Genomic DNA, 17,921 nt, shown 5'->3' on the forward strand with positions numbered 1-17,921 from the left:
AGAAAAGATAACCAGAAATAGACTCACAGACATAGAAAGCAATAGTTACCAAAGGGGAAAGGGCCAGGGATAGATAAATTAGGAGTTTTAGATCAACAGATACACATTACTATATATAAATAACAAGGACCAACTGTATAGCACAGGGGACTATATTCAATTTCTTGTAATAAATTATAATGGAAAGGAATATGAACAATATATATGTATGTATGTGTATGTGTAACTGAATCACTTTCTATGCACCTGAAAGTGGCATTGTAAATCAACTACACTCCAATAAAAAATAAAAACTAAAAAATAAAATACTGTTAACTTTCTTCAAGTAAGAGAAAATTCGATGCTAGCTTTACCGAACCAGTCTGGATAGTATGGAGTTGATTCAGGGTAGATTTATATATTATCTTTTTTAAATAAGAGAGTAATTTGTCCCCTGTGGCAATATAAGAGTGAACAGTGCACTGTGAATCCAAGGGAAGATCTCGCTCTTCAAGTGATTTTCTCATATTTACTTAGCCTCTGGTCATGTCTGTTGTGGTTTTCATAAATTACCAATGGAAAAATATTACTTTTATAGAAAGTGACTGTCTGGGGATATAAGGCTAACTCTGAAAGCAATTGCCCTGAACATTAAACCTTTCCAGTCATTATAGTATATCAGAGTCCATTAGTAAGAGGATTTCAAGTCTCCGAAGTATATTCGAAGACTTACCAATCAAGATTTGAAAAATATCTAAAATACAGATTTTTAAATTCACTGAATACGTCTGATTTAAACTCCAACTGTTGGAATGATATACAACACAATGATTTTGCTCACCATTTCATTTTTAATAAGGACATAAAAGCATTTTGAGTTAAAAGAAGACCAGGCTAAAATATACTTATTATGTCTCTTTTTATGCTAATCAACATTTTATTCATTGCTCTCAGAAGCAAATCTCTTCTATTTTGTGGCTGGGCTTTTCCCCCCGTACTTAAATACAGTAACTTAAAAAAGATTAATGCTAAATATAAATATAGAACATTCTACACGGTAAAGCTCTCCAAGACTAATATCTTCATAAAATAAATTATGAACTGCAATTATTACCCACAAGAAGAAGCAATAAAGAAACTACTAAATGTACGTCTACTAAAATGAATACACAGATAAAATACAAATCCCTCATGGAGTGAAGTTTACTTGAAACAAGAAATCTCCACTTAAAAAATAAGTAAATCCATTTTTAAGTTTACTTTTAAAATTTTCTAATGAAAATTGTTAACTGTAACATTTGAAGTGATTCATGCTATGAGCACTGGACCTAATCTTGATTTTTACCGGATTTTCCTAGGTTCGTTTTCTATCCTAAAAGAATTCGTATAGGTATGAGTTACCTATTTTATTTTTCTTAAAAATCATTACTACTTGAGGGTGTACCATTGGCTGGAATCAACAGATGATAACAAATCAAAATCCCTTAGTAAGATGAATTTAAAATGTAATGTTTTTATCAGAGTGCTTAATGTGGCACGATTCTGAAGTACCTAAATTATTTACTTAATTTTAACGACTGCCTCACTAAAAATTATGTTTCTATGAACTGACTTTTCTCCTAGAGATGTACAGTAGATAGTATTTTCCTCCTATTACGTCAAAAAAAGAATTAGTGATGAACGACAGTATAAGCCACAGGACTTACAGGGAAAACCACTAATTGGTTGTGTTAGCTGAAACGTTATTTATTCTTCAGTAACTTTTTTCTGAAAGATGAAACAAATAAAGTGATAACTTTTTTCAGGAAGTATTGCTGGAAACAAAGATATCAGACCCAAAATTGTTTGCTGCTGCTGTTCTATCTTGCTATTACTGATTTTTTTTTAATTCATGCAAAACATGATTGGGGGTATTTGAAAAATTATACACATTTTAGTCGTGTTCTTATTGATACCAAATTGAGAGAAATGAATAATCCTTTCTAGGTTGATTTAGGCTTTCATTTATTTGATCAGCATTTTTGCCATTGAATAAATATAATTATAGGTTTCCCTATTGAATAATTTGAAATATCTTATTCCTTTCATGACAATAGCAATGCTGATGGTTTACTATCTCTGTCCTGCTGTTTGAGATTTTCGCTTGTGTGTCAAGCATCCTTTGGCTTTACTTTGTCTCCAGTGGGCTCCTGAGGCTCACCACACGGTGAGGGGCTTAGGCACTTAGGGCCAAGTCACCTCCAGCCTCAATGTGGGCCTCAGAACAGTGACTGGGGACTGCTCCAAAGCAAGGGACCAGAGGGTATTTCAGAACAACCTAGAGGTAAAACTGGAAATGCGTCTACACTAAGCGGCATTAACAGAAATTATATTTTTAAATATCTTTAAAGATGTGATTTCTCCTTTAAATTTTACCTCTGGGAAGAATCAGCTTGCTTATTTTACCTCTCGTAGTGACTTAAATTTCCAGTTCTCAAAAAACAACGTATTTTGTTTACACAAACACTTAGGGGATTATTATCAAAACAATATACTTTGTAAAGAAAATAGAGACTGATCTGTGCTTACACCCAGATGTCAGAACCCTCTGACAGCAGGTCACACTAGCTGCACACATACTCAAGTACATCCTAGTTGCACTAGATGGCTAGGGTAAGAACAACACTCACTATGCACCGGGATCTTTTCCCACCTAATCTTCCTAACAGTGGCCTAGCAATATCATTCTCATTTAAAAGATGAGAAAGCTGAGGCATCAAGAAGTTAAGTAACAAAGCCAAGGTAATCCAGCCAATTTAAAGCAGAGGCAAGGTTATGGTCGTAGAGAGTGTGGCTTCAGAGTTCTGGGCCCTTAACCACTATACCTACTGCTCCCTGGAAGACGTGAGATCTTTTTTATTTGTACAGTTCTTTAATGTATGATACTTATAATCACCACTTGAGAGGTAGGTTGAGCTAGGATTAGCTTCTCCATCTTGAAAATAAGCACATCCAAAGAGAAATTTAGTCTCTTGCCATGATGTCATTGCTAGAATTAGAAAACCAGCAAACTCAAAATATAGAATTCTAAGAATAAATTCAGTCATTTAAAAAATGAACCACATGGTTTCGTTGACAATTTTATCTTAAGATAGTTAAATGTAACAAAAATCAAATTTTATAATGTCATATGACAGTTGCTCAAAATTGAAAATAATAAAGTTAAGTCCATGCAACTACCACTAAGCAGAAAAGTTAACCTCTGGGATATCTTTACTGAAGATAATTACATTTGGAAGAAAAAGAGGTTTCAAAGGAAATTATTTAGATCACATAACTTTTCAATTAAAAGTATCTAGAAAATTACTTTCCATCAATTTATCTTTTCCACATCTTTTACCCTGAGGAATGAGAGAGAGGTGGAGATAGTGATACAGAGCAGATTATCTAGGAAGATTTTTTTCCTGTTTGTTTAAACTGCATGTATTTTAACCTCAACCATGTGCCTCGACCACCCTGATATCTCAGAATAGGTCAGATCTCCGGTGATCACTTCGCTGTGCCCATTCATGATTTGCACCATTATTCCATGTGGTTCTGTGTAAGAATGGTTTTCACTTTTGTTTTTGCTTTCCTTTTTGACCTCTATTTGTACTTCCTAAACTCCCATTTTACCAACATGCATCAGATTGCTTTCCTTTACTCTGTGAGCCTCTCTACAACGTATGGAACGCTTACGTAATGCTATTCCAAACAACAACAAAAACTGACGTTTCAAGAATGGTTTAAATAAATAAACAAAACCCAGGCAAAGCCGCTGTAACTACTTGCTCACACATGCCATGAAATGATTTCTAGAGCTCCACTCACCTGACTGGCTGTGCAGTTGGACAAGCAAGTCCTGTTATCGGCTGCAAGATAGAAGTTGGTGGGGCAGGCACAGGTGTGAGTCTTTCCAGGGGCTAAAAGGCACAGATGACTGCAACCTCCGTTATTTATCATACAGAGATGTCTGGAGACTACAGATGAGAAAGAAACAACAACAACAACAAAGCAGCATAATCAAGACCAATAACGTAAGATGGGATTAGAGTTAGGAGGCTTAAGCTTGTATTTGAATAGAACTTTGTAATCAAGAACTCGTCAAGATTACAAATACAGTTTTATTTGGTTACAAATTCTACTCATCATCTTATGACATTTATTTTACCTTGAATAATTAGAATGCATTTCTACAATAGCAAGTATTTTAGTTGAAAAAAGTGTCCATCAGAAAAATAGAGATTAGAAACATTTTGGATGAATATATACATAAGTTTAGAGATATAAATGTAAAATAAAACAATGAAATGATGATCCATAACTAATAGTATAGTGGCTTTGTTTTCTAAGGCAAATACATGTTTTAAGCAAAATAATTAAAACTTTATTCCATATGACCTCATGGAATTCCCACTAGATATATGCTTAAGCAAATTTGATGTATTTCTCATTTTTAGAGGCTTAGAGCTACTTAAACATAGTTCCTTTCACCCAGCATTCCAGAAACTAGGATCCTGTGACTATTTTGTAAATATAAATTATTTCAAGAATATAGTCTTCACTTCTCCAACTACATGTATTATTGTTATTTCGGCTTAAAATGATTTCAACAAATCAATAATTCCTTGTACTCTTATTGAGCTTCTAACCATATCCCTGAACAGCAATATTTGATATTAAATGAATTCATTCTACACAATCACACTAAGTAATGGAATCTGGTGATCTTTCTCAAAAATAAATTTACACTTCACCTTGAAGGAAACAAAAATGGAATGTTACTTAAAGATGTTGATGCATTTATGGAAATCATGGAAAGAATAATTACCATCAGGTTGTCTATAAGAATGATACACCTGGATATCTGTGATGGCATGCCATGAGTTAATCAGTGAGAGTCTGTCTGCTCCCGAGGTTTTATGGGCACGGCTGAGTGACTTGGTTTTCCCATCAGTCCAGTAGATGTAGTCTTCAAACAATGTTAGTGCAATCACCCCTGGAATATCTTGATTAGGGACTGTAATAGGAGATGGTAAGATTAATGTTCAGTCTTGGAAGACTGCCAGTTAAAATATTCAATACTACATGGGCTGACAGACACAACTGCTAGAGAACTTCATGTGAATAATTGCTGAGACAACCTGTCAGGCCAGCAAGGTTCTTTATCACCGGTTAAGAGAATGCAGGATCTGGCGCAGGTTGCTTTGCTCAGATTTAGCTTGGTTCAACCACTGGGAAGAAAATGCAATCCTGCTCAAGAGTCACGGCTGCTTCACCAGAAACAAGCAATATCCAACATTAAAAAAATTAGATATATATGTGTGTATCTCCATCAAGTTGTTCCTAACTTAGATCCTCCTTAAATCTACAGGTCATTGTACTGCTTTCTTCCACTTTTAAACAGACTAAATTACATATCCAGGATGAAATGTCCGTCTATCTGGAGATGGAGTGACTTTAAGCCTACTATTAACCATTTTAGTCACTGAGATTTTAGAGTAATTTTATTTGGAAAATAAGCTGGGATAAGGATAGAGAAAAATAAATGTAACAGATAACAAATGTATGATGCAATTTAACAGTAATTAACACTGCTTAGTTGCAGACTGAAATTGTCTTATAATTAAACCCTCCTTATAGGACTAGGTTTAAATGTAAATAGTAGATTGAGCATCAAAAATGTAAATTTTTCATTCAAGAGATTCCAGGGTCCTATCAGATAAAAAAAGATTTAATAAATTTGTTTGGTGGTTTGAAGTTCAATAATTTTAAAATGTAATAGAAGTTTCTCCAACTTTTTTTTAAAAAAAAGAAATAAATAAAGAAAATGGGAATTCCCTAATTTGCACAAACATTCCAATACATTTCTCTGTATTAATTTTCAGGTCTACTTTTAGAATTTCTGCAAAATGTTCATTAATATAAAAGGGTACTGTAAGTCAGGTAATTTTTTTTATAGATTAGATTTTAATGACTGAGAATTAATGTTTGGCATATTCCTCATTCAGTAGTAACTGAAAAACTAGCAAAATTTAAAACACAATTCACTTTTCCTAGGGAGATTTACAGCCTTATTTTTAAAATGCCACATAAATTTATATTGTTAACCAGAAGTGGAAATATTAAGTATACCAAGCTGTTATTTTTACCCAGATGGGCCAAAAGTGCCCAGAGAATTCACTATGATTCATAGAAAATAGAAATAAAGAAATAAAATAAGGCTCCTTCAAATAATGTTAAGCCATTGACTACTATAAATAATATAGTGTCTAGCCAGAATTCTAACTCAGAACAGACGCTATGCATATGAAGGATGTAAAAATCAAGAAAAATCCAGATGTGCACACTTGTGATGCAAATACACAAACGTTATCATCTATGTACTCTCAGACATGGAGCCCGCTGTGGCAATAATAAGTAGAACTGAATACAAAGATGAAAAGCAGGACATTCTACCAGAGTGAGTCGTGTCTGAGTTATTTATACAAACTATGCCTGCTCTCCCCCTTTGGTTATATAAATTCATTACAGAAAGATAAAACAAATGTGCCAATATGTCAACAACTGGGTGAATCCTGGTGACAAGTGATTATAACAATCTTTCAACATATGTGTACGTGTGGAAATTTTCAAAATAAAATAAAAATCTGCAGAAAAAGTGGAAAGTCTCAGAAATATTAAATTCCGATTTCCTTAGATGCCAAGGAAGTAATTTATCATTAAATATGGACTCAAAAAGTTAATCATCACTTTAAAAAAAATCTCAGTCCACCAGAGATTCAATCAATTTCTATACAAAAAATAAAGTTATGGTAAGAATTTGCCTTTTTGCATCTCAAAGTAACATAGTCTTTTTAACTATTCAGTAAGTAACCATATCTGAAAATTATTCAGCTCTTGGGTGCCAGGAAGTAGGCCGTTGGCTCTCAATAGGTAGGGGAGGCTATTCTGGTTCTACATCAAAGAATTATCAAGCATAAGTATCAACAGTTATGAGACTGAGAAACCCTGCAATAGGATGTCTACTTCATACACCTTATTTCATTTAATACTCACAACAACTCTGTTGTGCAACAGCTGACCTCACTTTGCAGATAAAAAAGCTAAGATCTGCAAAACTTAAGTAACTTGACCAGAGGGGAGGGAGAAAACTAGTGACTGAAGTTACTGGTATTTGAAACTAAATGGGATTTGCTGGCTGCTAAGTTCTTTGCCACTTTATCTTCTAGCACTGCCTTGAAGAAAGCCATCCCAGTAGGGTAAAATGGGGTTGTGAACTGAATGGCGTTCCCTCAAAATTGCTATGTTGATGCTCTAGACCCCAATATATCTGTATTTTAAGATAGAGTCTTTAAGGAGGTACCTAAGGATAATCAAATAAGATCCTACGAGTGGGAACTTAACCCAGTGTAACTGGTGTCCTTGTAAGAAGAGAGAAACACCAGGGTGTGTACCTACAGAGGAAAGGCCGTATGAAGGCACAGCAAGAAGACAGCCATCTACAAGCCAAAGAAAGAGAGGCCTCAGGAGACACCAAACCTGCCAACGTCTCGATCTGGGACTTCCAGCCCCCAGAACTGTGAGCAAATACATTTATGTTGGTTGATCCTCCAAGCTGGTGGTAGCCTTAGCAAATTGATACAGGTATATAAAACAATGGGGCTCATTTCATAAGCTCCATGTGAAAATCATTTTATTTAATTACTTGAATGCAATTACACTGTGTATGATTTTCGGACACACGGCAATTAAGTTCAGGGCAAGTTTGCTACCTCTAAGTTTGCAGTGATTGCCCACCAGAAACTTTCTGGTATCAAGCAATCAGTATAAATGTATGCAGATCAGAAAGATGAACCTTTATTTCAAAAGAAGAATGGCACATAGCTGAATGTCTAGAGAATGTAGAAAAGTCAGCTCAAAGTGAAGAGAGACCATTCATTTGCCCAGAGACCATCTGTTTGAGTCAATTCCTTGTTTGACATTGACAAAGAAGAACAGGATATAGCTTTATAAGCCTACTTCAGGCCCGTTCCTTTGGTAAACATGCTTATTTCCCAAACAGCAAGCATCAAACACAACCACCAGAGTACTCCTTCTAGAGGAAATAAATGAAGTGAAAACATTAACTTACATTAACACAAAGAAATCGAGTCTCATACATCTGTATCTCTACACTGGCTCCAACAAGCTACTCCTGGAGGCACGGTGACATGGTCCCTGAATGCCATGACCAATGCCAAAACAAATTAAGCAAAACAAAAGGAAGCAAAATAAACACACAAAACTCTTTCCACATTGCCTTTTCAGGGGTTTGGTCCATAACTTGGCAGTATGCCTTATTTCCTCCTTAGGACCTAAATCTCTTGCAACAGTTATTTGACTATCTGCTGAAGTTGCTGTGAAAAACTGGCTATCTATTTACTGGTAAGTGATAAGTATAAATAAATAAATGCTGCGTTTGTTTTTCCATCAACTTATGAAGAGTTCAACCTACATTGAGAGTAAATTAGATGTTCTGAGCAGAAGCATAATATATTTTGGTATAAGAAACATGCTCGGTTCAGAATGAGAAAAATAAAACTGTTCACTTCTGGTTGTTTCTGTATTTATTTCCTTATTTTTACCTTATAGATATGTGTGTGTGCACATGTGTGTGTATGTGTGTGTGTATGTGTGTGTGCACACGTGCATACACATGCATGCATGTATTAGGTGTGTGGGTGTATATAACATATCTGTAATATATACATATATATGTATTACATATACATATATGTAAAACAGAGGAACAAAAAAGATGTCTCACAAGGTCATTTGGCAGTCAGTGGGGCTGACGAAATAAATTATATATAAAACAGAAACATGAAACATGATGGCATGAGAATAACATTCAACAAATAAATTCTTACTAATACTAAGATATTGTTGATTTTATGGTAAAAGTAGTCAATGTTTTCTCAAAATGGTAGTGGTTATCCTTTTTATGAGAAAAATAATATGACCCTTGTCATACATAAGACTGCCTTTGCTTAATTAAAAGAGAAATGTGAAAAATAAATTTAAGGAACCTTTTCATTTTACAAGTATGAAGTAGACACATACAACAAGTACAGAAAAAACAGAACTGTCATGTGGGCTGTGGTTTAACGGGTACTTATTATATATTTAAAACTGATTCTAAAGCTGCTTTCTGTAGTTAGGCCTCAATTCTGTATAAGAGCATTATTTGCTGTACTGTTTCCAGCATTCCACTCAAGCACTAAGCTCCTAATTTTTATTTCATAGACTACATGTATCAGAAGAAAGGAGTTGATGTTTGGCAACAAATAAATCAAAGAAATACTCTTTTGTGGAGTTTTTCTCTTTTAGTCAAGTTGGATGCTATCCTGGGAAGGTTCCTAGTAATTAACGGTAAATAGAAAAAGTGGAAATCCAGAATATGCTTTTGGCTTAACTGCGGCCTCAAAGTTAGAGATACTCTATTACAATACACTTGATTATTCATTTTTGGATAGCATTTATCATGTTAAACAAGTATATTCCTGGATAATACCAATCTAATTTTGTATTTCAGCCTAATCTAGTTTAAATACTTGAGAATGAATTGCACCAATAACACAGTACTCATCTTTTGTTAAGTTAAAATCTTGTAGTGTGTGTTATGCATAAGATATTACACTGGGATAACGGCAGATTCAACATGACTTTGCCTAGTGGGTTACTTAAATAAAAGTTTTACTATTAATGTTCCATTTTTTTCCTTATTTACTTTAAAGATGTAAATGTTATTTTAAAATGTTAAATGTAGCAAATTTTAATTTTATTATTTAAAAATTATTATAAATATTTTCAAAGAAAAACAAAGTTCATAGAACGCAACCACCGAAATCAGTGGTTATTTTTATGAAGGAATCAAGATTAGAGTAATCTGAATATTTATCTATTTTTTTTTTAGTTATAAAGAATTTATGTATTGTTTGGTACATCTGAAGGCTCCAATAAGATCAACCTGGCCTTCACCCTACAACTGGTGGTTTGGAAATTTAATCTCCTAAAACTTTAAAGTTAACAAGAATATCAAATCAAATATTAAATTCTATCATATTTTGCTTCTTAATTTATTTTAAGACTCTCCATTTTTTCTTATTCTTGGTGCCATTACCCCAAGTAAGGGCTCACACTCCCTCACACCTGAAATACTGCAAAATTAGTCTAATTTTCCTCATTTTTAAACTCTGTCGATCTCTTTTGTATCAGTCAAGCTTCTTGTAGTAAACAGAGAACACATTTTAAAATGATAATCAAAATGAATTTAATTGAAAGAAGTCAGTCTCATGTATGACAGGTGGCTACATCATCTTTCTCATAATAATCTACAGAGGTGTGGTATGGGCATGGGCAAGGAAGGATTAAGTTTTTTCCTCAGTCTATTACCAGAAGCTGGTAAAGGCTGGAGCTAAGGAAAAAGAGCCACCTAGCAAATGCAGAGGACATGAGGTGAAGGAACTCAGCCACTGCTAAACCGCTGTGGTTGGGTACAGAGGGAAAGGGGATAAATAAATATTTTGACTTCTTCCTTACTCCATTATCTAATCTCTTGCCAATGCCTCCCATAGTTTAAATCCAACTTGAGGCTGGAAGGTAAAAGAGTCTGAGTTGATGCACTCCACAGAAGTCAGCCTTCTAGTGCATCCCGTGACAAAGAGGCAGAGGTAGGAAAACTGGGACTCCCTCCAATGAACATTTTCAATACTGCTTTCCATCTCACACATCTCTTCCCTGATCAAACCCATCAACGACAGCCATCCGCTAGGCGGTATTAACCTGACTGAAACATCTGTCTTCAGAAGAGAAGACCAGGATGCTCATGAATGCTCTCCTCTGAGATACATGGATACTAACAAGTTCCCCTGATAACGTTCTGGAAGGATAATATACAATAAGCTAATGTACAGAAGCCAGAGCATGAGTCAGAGGAGAAGAACATGGAAACCAAAAAGGAAGAAATGAAACAAGGAAAACAGACCATATTTAAAAATGATGTGAAATTAATCAAAGGTGACAAAAGGAGTGTAGGCTGGTAAACAGATGATAAATTTAGATGATGGAAGAAAGCGGTTCAATAAGTCAAAGAAAGCGGAAGATTCCCGACAGTGGTGCGTATGTGGGTGAATAACGGTTTCTAGTTTAGAAGAGTAACAGAAGAGTAGGTGGAGGGGAGAACGGCCGCAGTATAATAATTTCCAGAATCCTCTGCTGAGTCAGCAGTTTTAGTTAAAATGCTCCATCAAAAAGAGTATGATTTACGTAACCTTAGGGACAAGGACATTTCTTTGTCAGTAATTATGCATCCCTTTCAGGGTTATTGTTTGCAGAATCTTTTTTAAAATAGTGATTTCCTTAGAACCATCTACAACAGGCTACAAAATGCTAATTTAACTTGTGCCTCTGTGAACACTCTTCCTGCCTATCCTTTAATACAACCCTGCTTAATGGAAACAGGACTATAAATAAAACTTCAGGCAAATGGATCCAAAGTTCACTGCTCAAAAGCAATAAAAGCATTAAGAAATGGCAGAAACACTAACGATAGCCAACAATGCCAAATATTATGACGGAATGTTCAAAATTTACTTTTTCCAATAAAAAATATGATCTTTCCAAAAGTCCACCCACCACTGAGACCTTGAAGAGGAGGACAAACGAAGTTCTTCGATTAGCATAAGTCATTGTGCACAGCAGGTATGAGCTGAACTACCTGGGAATCTATTACATGAGGCTGCTTTTAAATATTGACACTGATCAAATGTCCAAACAACAGTTATATGTCCTTCCTTAATGCAGTAGTTTACAGTGGGACACTTAAATGTATAACTTTTTGAATTAAATGTAATGTATGAGGCAAAATTTAGAAATTATTTAGAGCTCTTCTTTAGAGTCATTATTAAAAGGCTGAAGGCATCCTTTGCCCATCCTTTCCAAGTATCCCTTGCCTCCTTTTGTCCACTTTGTCACCTTCAACAATGTGTACTCTCTACATAGATAAGGAATATTCAATTTTAATATAATGTAATCTCTTCCCCTCTCTCATCTATACATCTTTAAATTATTCATAATGTAAGGTCAGGTATGGCCACTTTAATCTTTAACATCTAAAAGAGAATTTCTGTTAATGACTGTGAGGATTTATAAAGCAGACAATGTAAATCATAGTTCCTTTATTTTGAAAACTAGACTGTGCCTATAAAAATCTTCTCTCAGTGATGACACTGGTTGCCAGTCCCTGAGGTAAACCAAGCAACACTGCTTCATGCACTTGCTAAATATATATTCCAGTTGCTTTGAAACTCTCTGGATTTTTCTACTGGTGATACAAACTTCACAGATACTTGGAAATGTGTTTTCAGAACTGACCATCAGTGCTAAATATGAGTTATGATATTCCACATACATATGCATTAGCAATGTGTTTGTTAAAGAGTCCTCATGAAAGTTCAAGACTATAAAATACTTTGCCTTTGGGACAGATATCAAGTAGAGCCACTGACATGAATTTAGTATCTGGCCTTCCCACATTCCTATAATTATACACATGCATCTAAAATAAAACAGAAGAGTGTAACATATTACAAGCATCTTCAAATGTGCTCTAGTAGCCCTGGGGATAACTAGGGGAAATTGAGGGAACTGACAGAATAGTCCTCCTCTGCTCCAGTGCCAAACTGAGTCAGTTCCTTTAAGAAGTGTTAGAAAATCACTGATTGACCAGAAGTCCTATTTTTTGGATAAGAACATTGAACTATCGTGTGGCAAAGCAACTTGCCTAAATTAGAGAGTAACCTGGACCAAAATGAAATCTAGTGATTCCCTTGCTGCACCACATCATGTTTGGGATGGATAACATTGTAAAGTGGCTGAAAACTCATACTAGGGTAATACTTAGAATTATATTTTAAAACTGTATGAAACACATGTAACAGTTGCAAAATAATAATCTATTTAAACATATACGCAGTATAACGTGTTCTATTCAAGGGACAAAAGTGAAAGACATGATTGACATAGAAATTTTAAGTCTTTTTAGAAATGGTAGTTAATTTCAATTTATTTTACTGGTTCATTTCTATAGTAACTGAATTGTATTTTGCTCCCTTCCATTAACTTTTATTGTATTGTAAACAGCAGCACATCAACACCGTTGGCATAAAATAGCCTGTGAAGTCTACCGTTTGTAATGGACTGTGAATGACAGGAAAAATTTTTTTCAAAAGTACTAAAATGTAATATCTTACCAAGAAAGAAACACTCTAGAATACTGCAAAGTTGGATTGTGGTGTTTATTAGATTCTTTCCCTTTTTTGGGTGGGCTTCAGTGGGTATTTACATTTTCTAAAGACCTAAATGCCACAGAGACTGAGTTTCAGGATATATGAGCACAAAATACTCCCTTTGTCTTTTTCAGTGTTTTCTCCCCCGTCAGAACAAAACCTTTTAAATATATTTCTGCTACTTCACCAGCAGCATGCTGATATCTGGATTCTTTTCCCAACGTTAATCAGATGATCACTGCATGGGTTATGATATGGAATTTTAAATCCAAACACAGAACTGCCCCCCTCACAACACAAACTGCATTTCCAGAGCCATAAACAAACAACAGAGTTGGACTACAACGCTGACACTTCAATATGAGGACCATCAGGAGTACAGAAAAAAATGAAGAGGCATAGTCAACATAATTGTATGAAATTTTAAACAATTTTTCCACAAAATAAAAGACAGTTCAGTGATAAGCTATAGTTTAGAATCATATCCAATGATTACTCTTCAGAGAAATTAGCAGTTATGAGTATATATTTTTCCAGTATACTGGATAAAATAGATATACGACCAACTGATTTAACACAAGGTTCAGCCACTCAGTGACTCCAAGAAGACTAGTCTGAAAAAATATGTATATACCTAGAACAAAAATATGTATATACCTAAGTTTTAAAGCTCAAGGTCAAAGATAAGGTTTTCTTAGTTTACCCTTTTTTTATTACCGTTCACACAGCATTTTCAGTCTTTTTGTTTTAGGACACTACCACTCTAAGACATCTCAAGTTCAATGGCAACTAACAATAAATAAGGAAAACTCAACCTGAATTTACATATTTTGATACAAGCAGTCAGAATGAAATCTTGACCTAAATATAATTTTCTGCTATTTAATTTTCTTTTCATTAAATGGAAAACAGGATTTCTAAGTTAAGGAAGATGGGGTTAGGGCTGAAATTTTTCTCAGGAGATATTTGTAACCTGTTTTATAGACATTCCATTCAGAGAAGGCTATACTTTTTGGAATGCATAGTATCAGTGACGAAAGATCTTTGCAGTGGTCAAATTTCAGAAATTCTGTGACATGAATTTTCAAATAAGATTTAAAAGTGTTCACACAGGCAGGAGATGTAGTTAGTCTGAAACAGCAAACAGCAGCATCAAACTGTCCCACTAAAGCAAGGGGTACATTTTTAAGCAACATGATTGTTCTCCTCACTCCCCCAAATTACACACCCACAAATTGGATTTAATGAAATAATATGCTTTCATTTACAGTAATTATGTTCTGATGGCTTAAGTTTTTTGTTTATTAATTTCTCATATATTTTGTAATTTACCTGCGTCTACTATTTAAATCAATCTGAAGAAATTCAAGTATGGATATACCCTTATTTGTATATGTATGCTTTTATGCTGTAACTGTTGCTGTTAGAAACTGTAACAAGCAAACGCAGATCTTCAGTGAATTATCTGTTCAAAAACAAGGAAGCTGTGTAGAGAAAGGAAAGAAAGCAGGCTTTGGAATCAGTTAGATCTGGGTTCAAATTCTGACTCCCCTAATTACAAGCTATTTGATTTTGGACAAATTACTTAATCTCTTGAAACCTACTTCTTTGCTGCAAAATGGCTTTAATGGACACATCTCATAGTGTTCATTAATGAACTGACTAAAAAAAAAAAGCATGTATTGCATCAAGCATAGTTTCTTGAACACAGTAGGCTTCCACTAAACAGAAATATGAGTATGACTTCTACTAAAATATGAGTTTATAAGGGGATGGTTCCAGTTCTTGGAACCCCAGGAGCAGGCTAAGAAATTTCCATTGAAAGCCAGTAATAATGATGATGATAGTGATACTTTAAAAAACAGTAAGTGCAAAACATCTAATAAGATGTCATGCTCAAGAACATAGGTTTTCTCCTCTCTTACTGATTTGATAAGTTCAAAGTATTCGACTTTAAAAGATGTTAGTAACTTTTGTATTCAGGAATGCCCCTTTGATGTCATTCTTTCTGAAACTCTATTTCTATGGATGAGGTAACTGAGACCCAGGGAAGCTACCCACACTTTTCAGGGTGAAAAAGCTTTCTCGCAGTGGATTCCACCCCCACTCACCCTCATCCCTAGGTTCCTCAAGCTTCATTTAAGATCCTAAGGGTTTTCTTTCTCCAGTCTAAGAAGATAATTTCATTCAAAGATTTGCCCTCTAGCAAAAGGCTGAGAACTTCTCATCCAAAATCAAAGCCTAAAATCCCCTGAGGGGAGTTGTAGTTTGGGAGGGAGTGGTAAGAAATCAGTCCCAAATACACAGACCTATAAGAAGAGTATGATTATTTAGAATCATTGTGTTTAGAATATATTTAGAATCGTTTTGTTTTTGCATAAAAACAGATCTAAACTTAAAATCTGAGCATTTCAGTCTGGAGAGCACTCTGAAATTGCCAAGTTTCTCATTGGACGTATTTTGTATCTCAGGAGATAGGAGGAGGAGAGAGATTCATTCATTTGCAATCTTTCTTCTAGGTAAATTATGAGGTGTTCAGAAATGCCTTCTAAGGAAATATACAATAGTGTTTAACCATCTCCTTAGAATTTCTTTGATGCTGAGCCTCTTGTTAAATCTATCTCTCATCAAAACAGAGCTTTGCAAGAAGAATCTCTCAGTTATACTTAGTTTGGTACTTTTTATTTCCTTAAAAAATGTACAGATATATGTGAAATTAATAAGTGATCAAAACTGTGTTACTTTCCCCTAGCCAAGTGGATAATATAAATCATTCACTTAATATCTGCAACTCAACCACCAATATTTCTGCTATTTCAAGTTTACAAATCTATCCTCTTTATTCTGTTAAATAACTATTGAATGTAACACTTTACCCCCATTTCCACAACTATAATCACTTCAACATTTTCTCCTAAAATATCTTAACAACCTCTAAATTGGTTGCCCTTCCAGGGTCTTACATTTTCCATGCTGTTGTCAAATCTAATAATAGCAGTCTATCAACTAAATGCCATCAATGGCTCTCCATGACCTAAAGGATAAATTCCAAATTACTTAGCATAAAAGGCTTGTCACAATCTGGCCCCAATTTGCCCTTGTTCATCTAGTGTCATTATCTTCCTCTTATACGGCTTCCAGTTTACAAATTGTGTAAACCCCTTGCTGTTTCAAGACTCTATTACATCTTTGCACATGCTGTTCCCTCTGTGCGATGAATCCTTCCTACAAGTTCTCCATATGGAGAGCTTGCCCTACATCTCTCAGATGTTTCAAAGCTCCCATCACTTCACCAAAGGCTTGCCTAGTCCTTCCTACATTTTGGCAATATTGTACATGTGCTTCTAACTCCAATCTAATCTATGCCTTTATCTGCACATCAGTTCTTTTCCCTCCCCACCACCCATTAAATTGTATTTGCTTTAAAGACAGAGACTTATTCATCTTTTTAACTTCAGGGCCTCATAGAATACGTGGCCCAGAAAGAGACATCATTAAGTGACTGTTGAATGAATGAATGAATGAATGGGCAGATCATTAAAAAAAAAAAAAAGAAATCAGAGAAATTTTAAAAATGAACAATGAAAATCTGATTTAAAATAAACTGTCTCAGTTATCCAGTAATATATAAACTATTCTATGGTATTATTATATTATATCATATTAATATATAATTATTGTGCTAAAACCCAGTAGAATAATACACACAGGCATTAGGGGAAGATTCATGTGACTAAGATTGCACCTAAATATTCCTAAAAGAGCAAACTGACTAATTCTCTCTTTTTAAAAAAATTTTACAATGAAGTGTTTGGACTTGGTTGGGGTAGAAGAAGTAGCAGAGAAAGATGGGTATAAATTCTCAAGCAAATTTCAAGTCACATGGACCTTGGAGGTAATCTGATCTATTGCTTAGGGCACAGAATTCAGAACTTTCAGAAGTTCTTAGGCTGGACAAATGAGAATGAAATAATGCTTCATTTATGGAAAAACTGTATGGTTTAAACCTGAACATGTTTGGGAAATAAACATTCTAAACTGTAAAGTCATATTCATGGTTTAGTTTTTCTCCATCATTAAAATTTGATGTATGAAAAAGAATCATAATTCTGAAATTTTCATATTCTCAAATTACTTTGTCATGACTGGCATATCCCATTCTTTTGATAAGCTATGGCTCCAGTTTTAATAGAATAAATGAGAACAATAATACTAGTCTGGTTAAGAGAGAAAAGACATCAGTGACCAAATTAATACAGAAGTTATTATTGTTATAAAAGTCTCATTTTCCACCTCCAAAGATGCAACTAGAGAACCACAGTACTTCTTATGTTTTCATGGGGTGAATGAAAGCAAGGAGCAGAAAAATCCTGTTCCTCTTTACAAACATGGCAAATGGATGACTCTTCTTTCATTGGCTGTGGAGTTGGCATAATTCAGGCTGTCTACAATTAGTAGCTCATTAGAAACCACCCGTAAGTGTTGGCTTGCATTCAGATATTGGCAGATGCCTAATAGACAATGAATTTTTCATTAGTCTTTCTGAGAAAGCCTTCAGGAGGAAACGCTTCTGAAGGCAGCCACTCTTTCACT

The 17,921-nt window shown here is 34.7% G+C and overlaps 1 protein-coding gene across 1 annotated transcript in view; it reads right to left on the minus strand.

Annotated features, from left to right (window-relative positions):
• Nucleotides 1–17,921, minus strand: part of LRP1B (LDL receptor related protein 1B) — a 1,597,029-nt gene that overhangs the window by 178,032 nt on the left and 1,401,076 nt on the right. Inside the window, exons 61-62 of the mRNA XM_074363587.1 lie at nucleotides 4,829–5,017; nucleotides 3,829–3,977 (exon numbers count right to left, since the gene is read on the minus strand). Coding sequence (XP_074219688.1) covers nucleotides 3,829–3,977; nucleotides 4,829–5,017 — 338 coding nt within the window. The remainder of the gene's footprint in view (nucleotides 1–3,828; nucleotides 3,978–4,828; nucleotides 5,018–17,921) is intronic.

The sequence above is a fragment of the Camelus bactrianus genome, chromosome 5 (genome assembly GCF_048773025.1).
Source record: "Camelus bactrianus isolate YW-2024 breed Bactrian camel chromosome 5, ASM4877302v1, whole genome shotgun sequence".
Lineage (NCBI taxonomy): Eukaryota > Metazoa > Chordata > Mammalia > Artiodactyla > Camelidae > Camelus > Camelus bactrianus.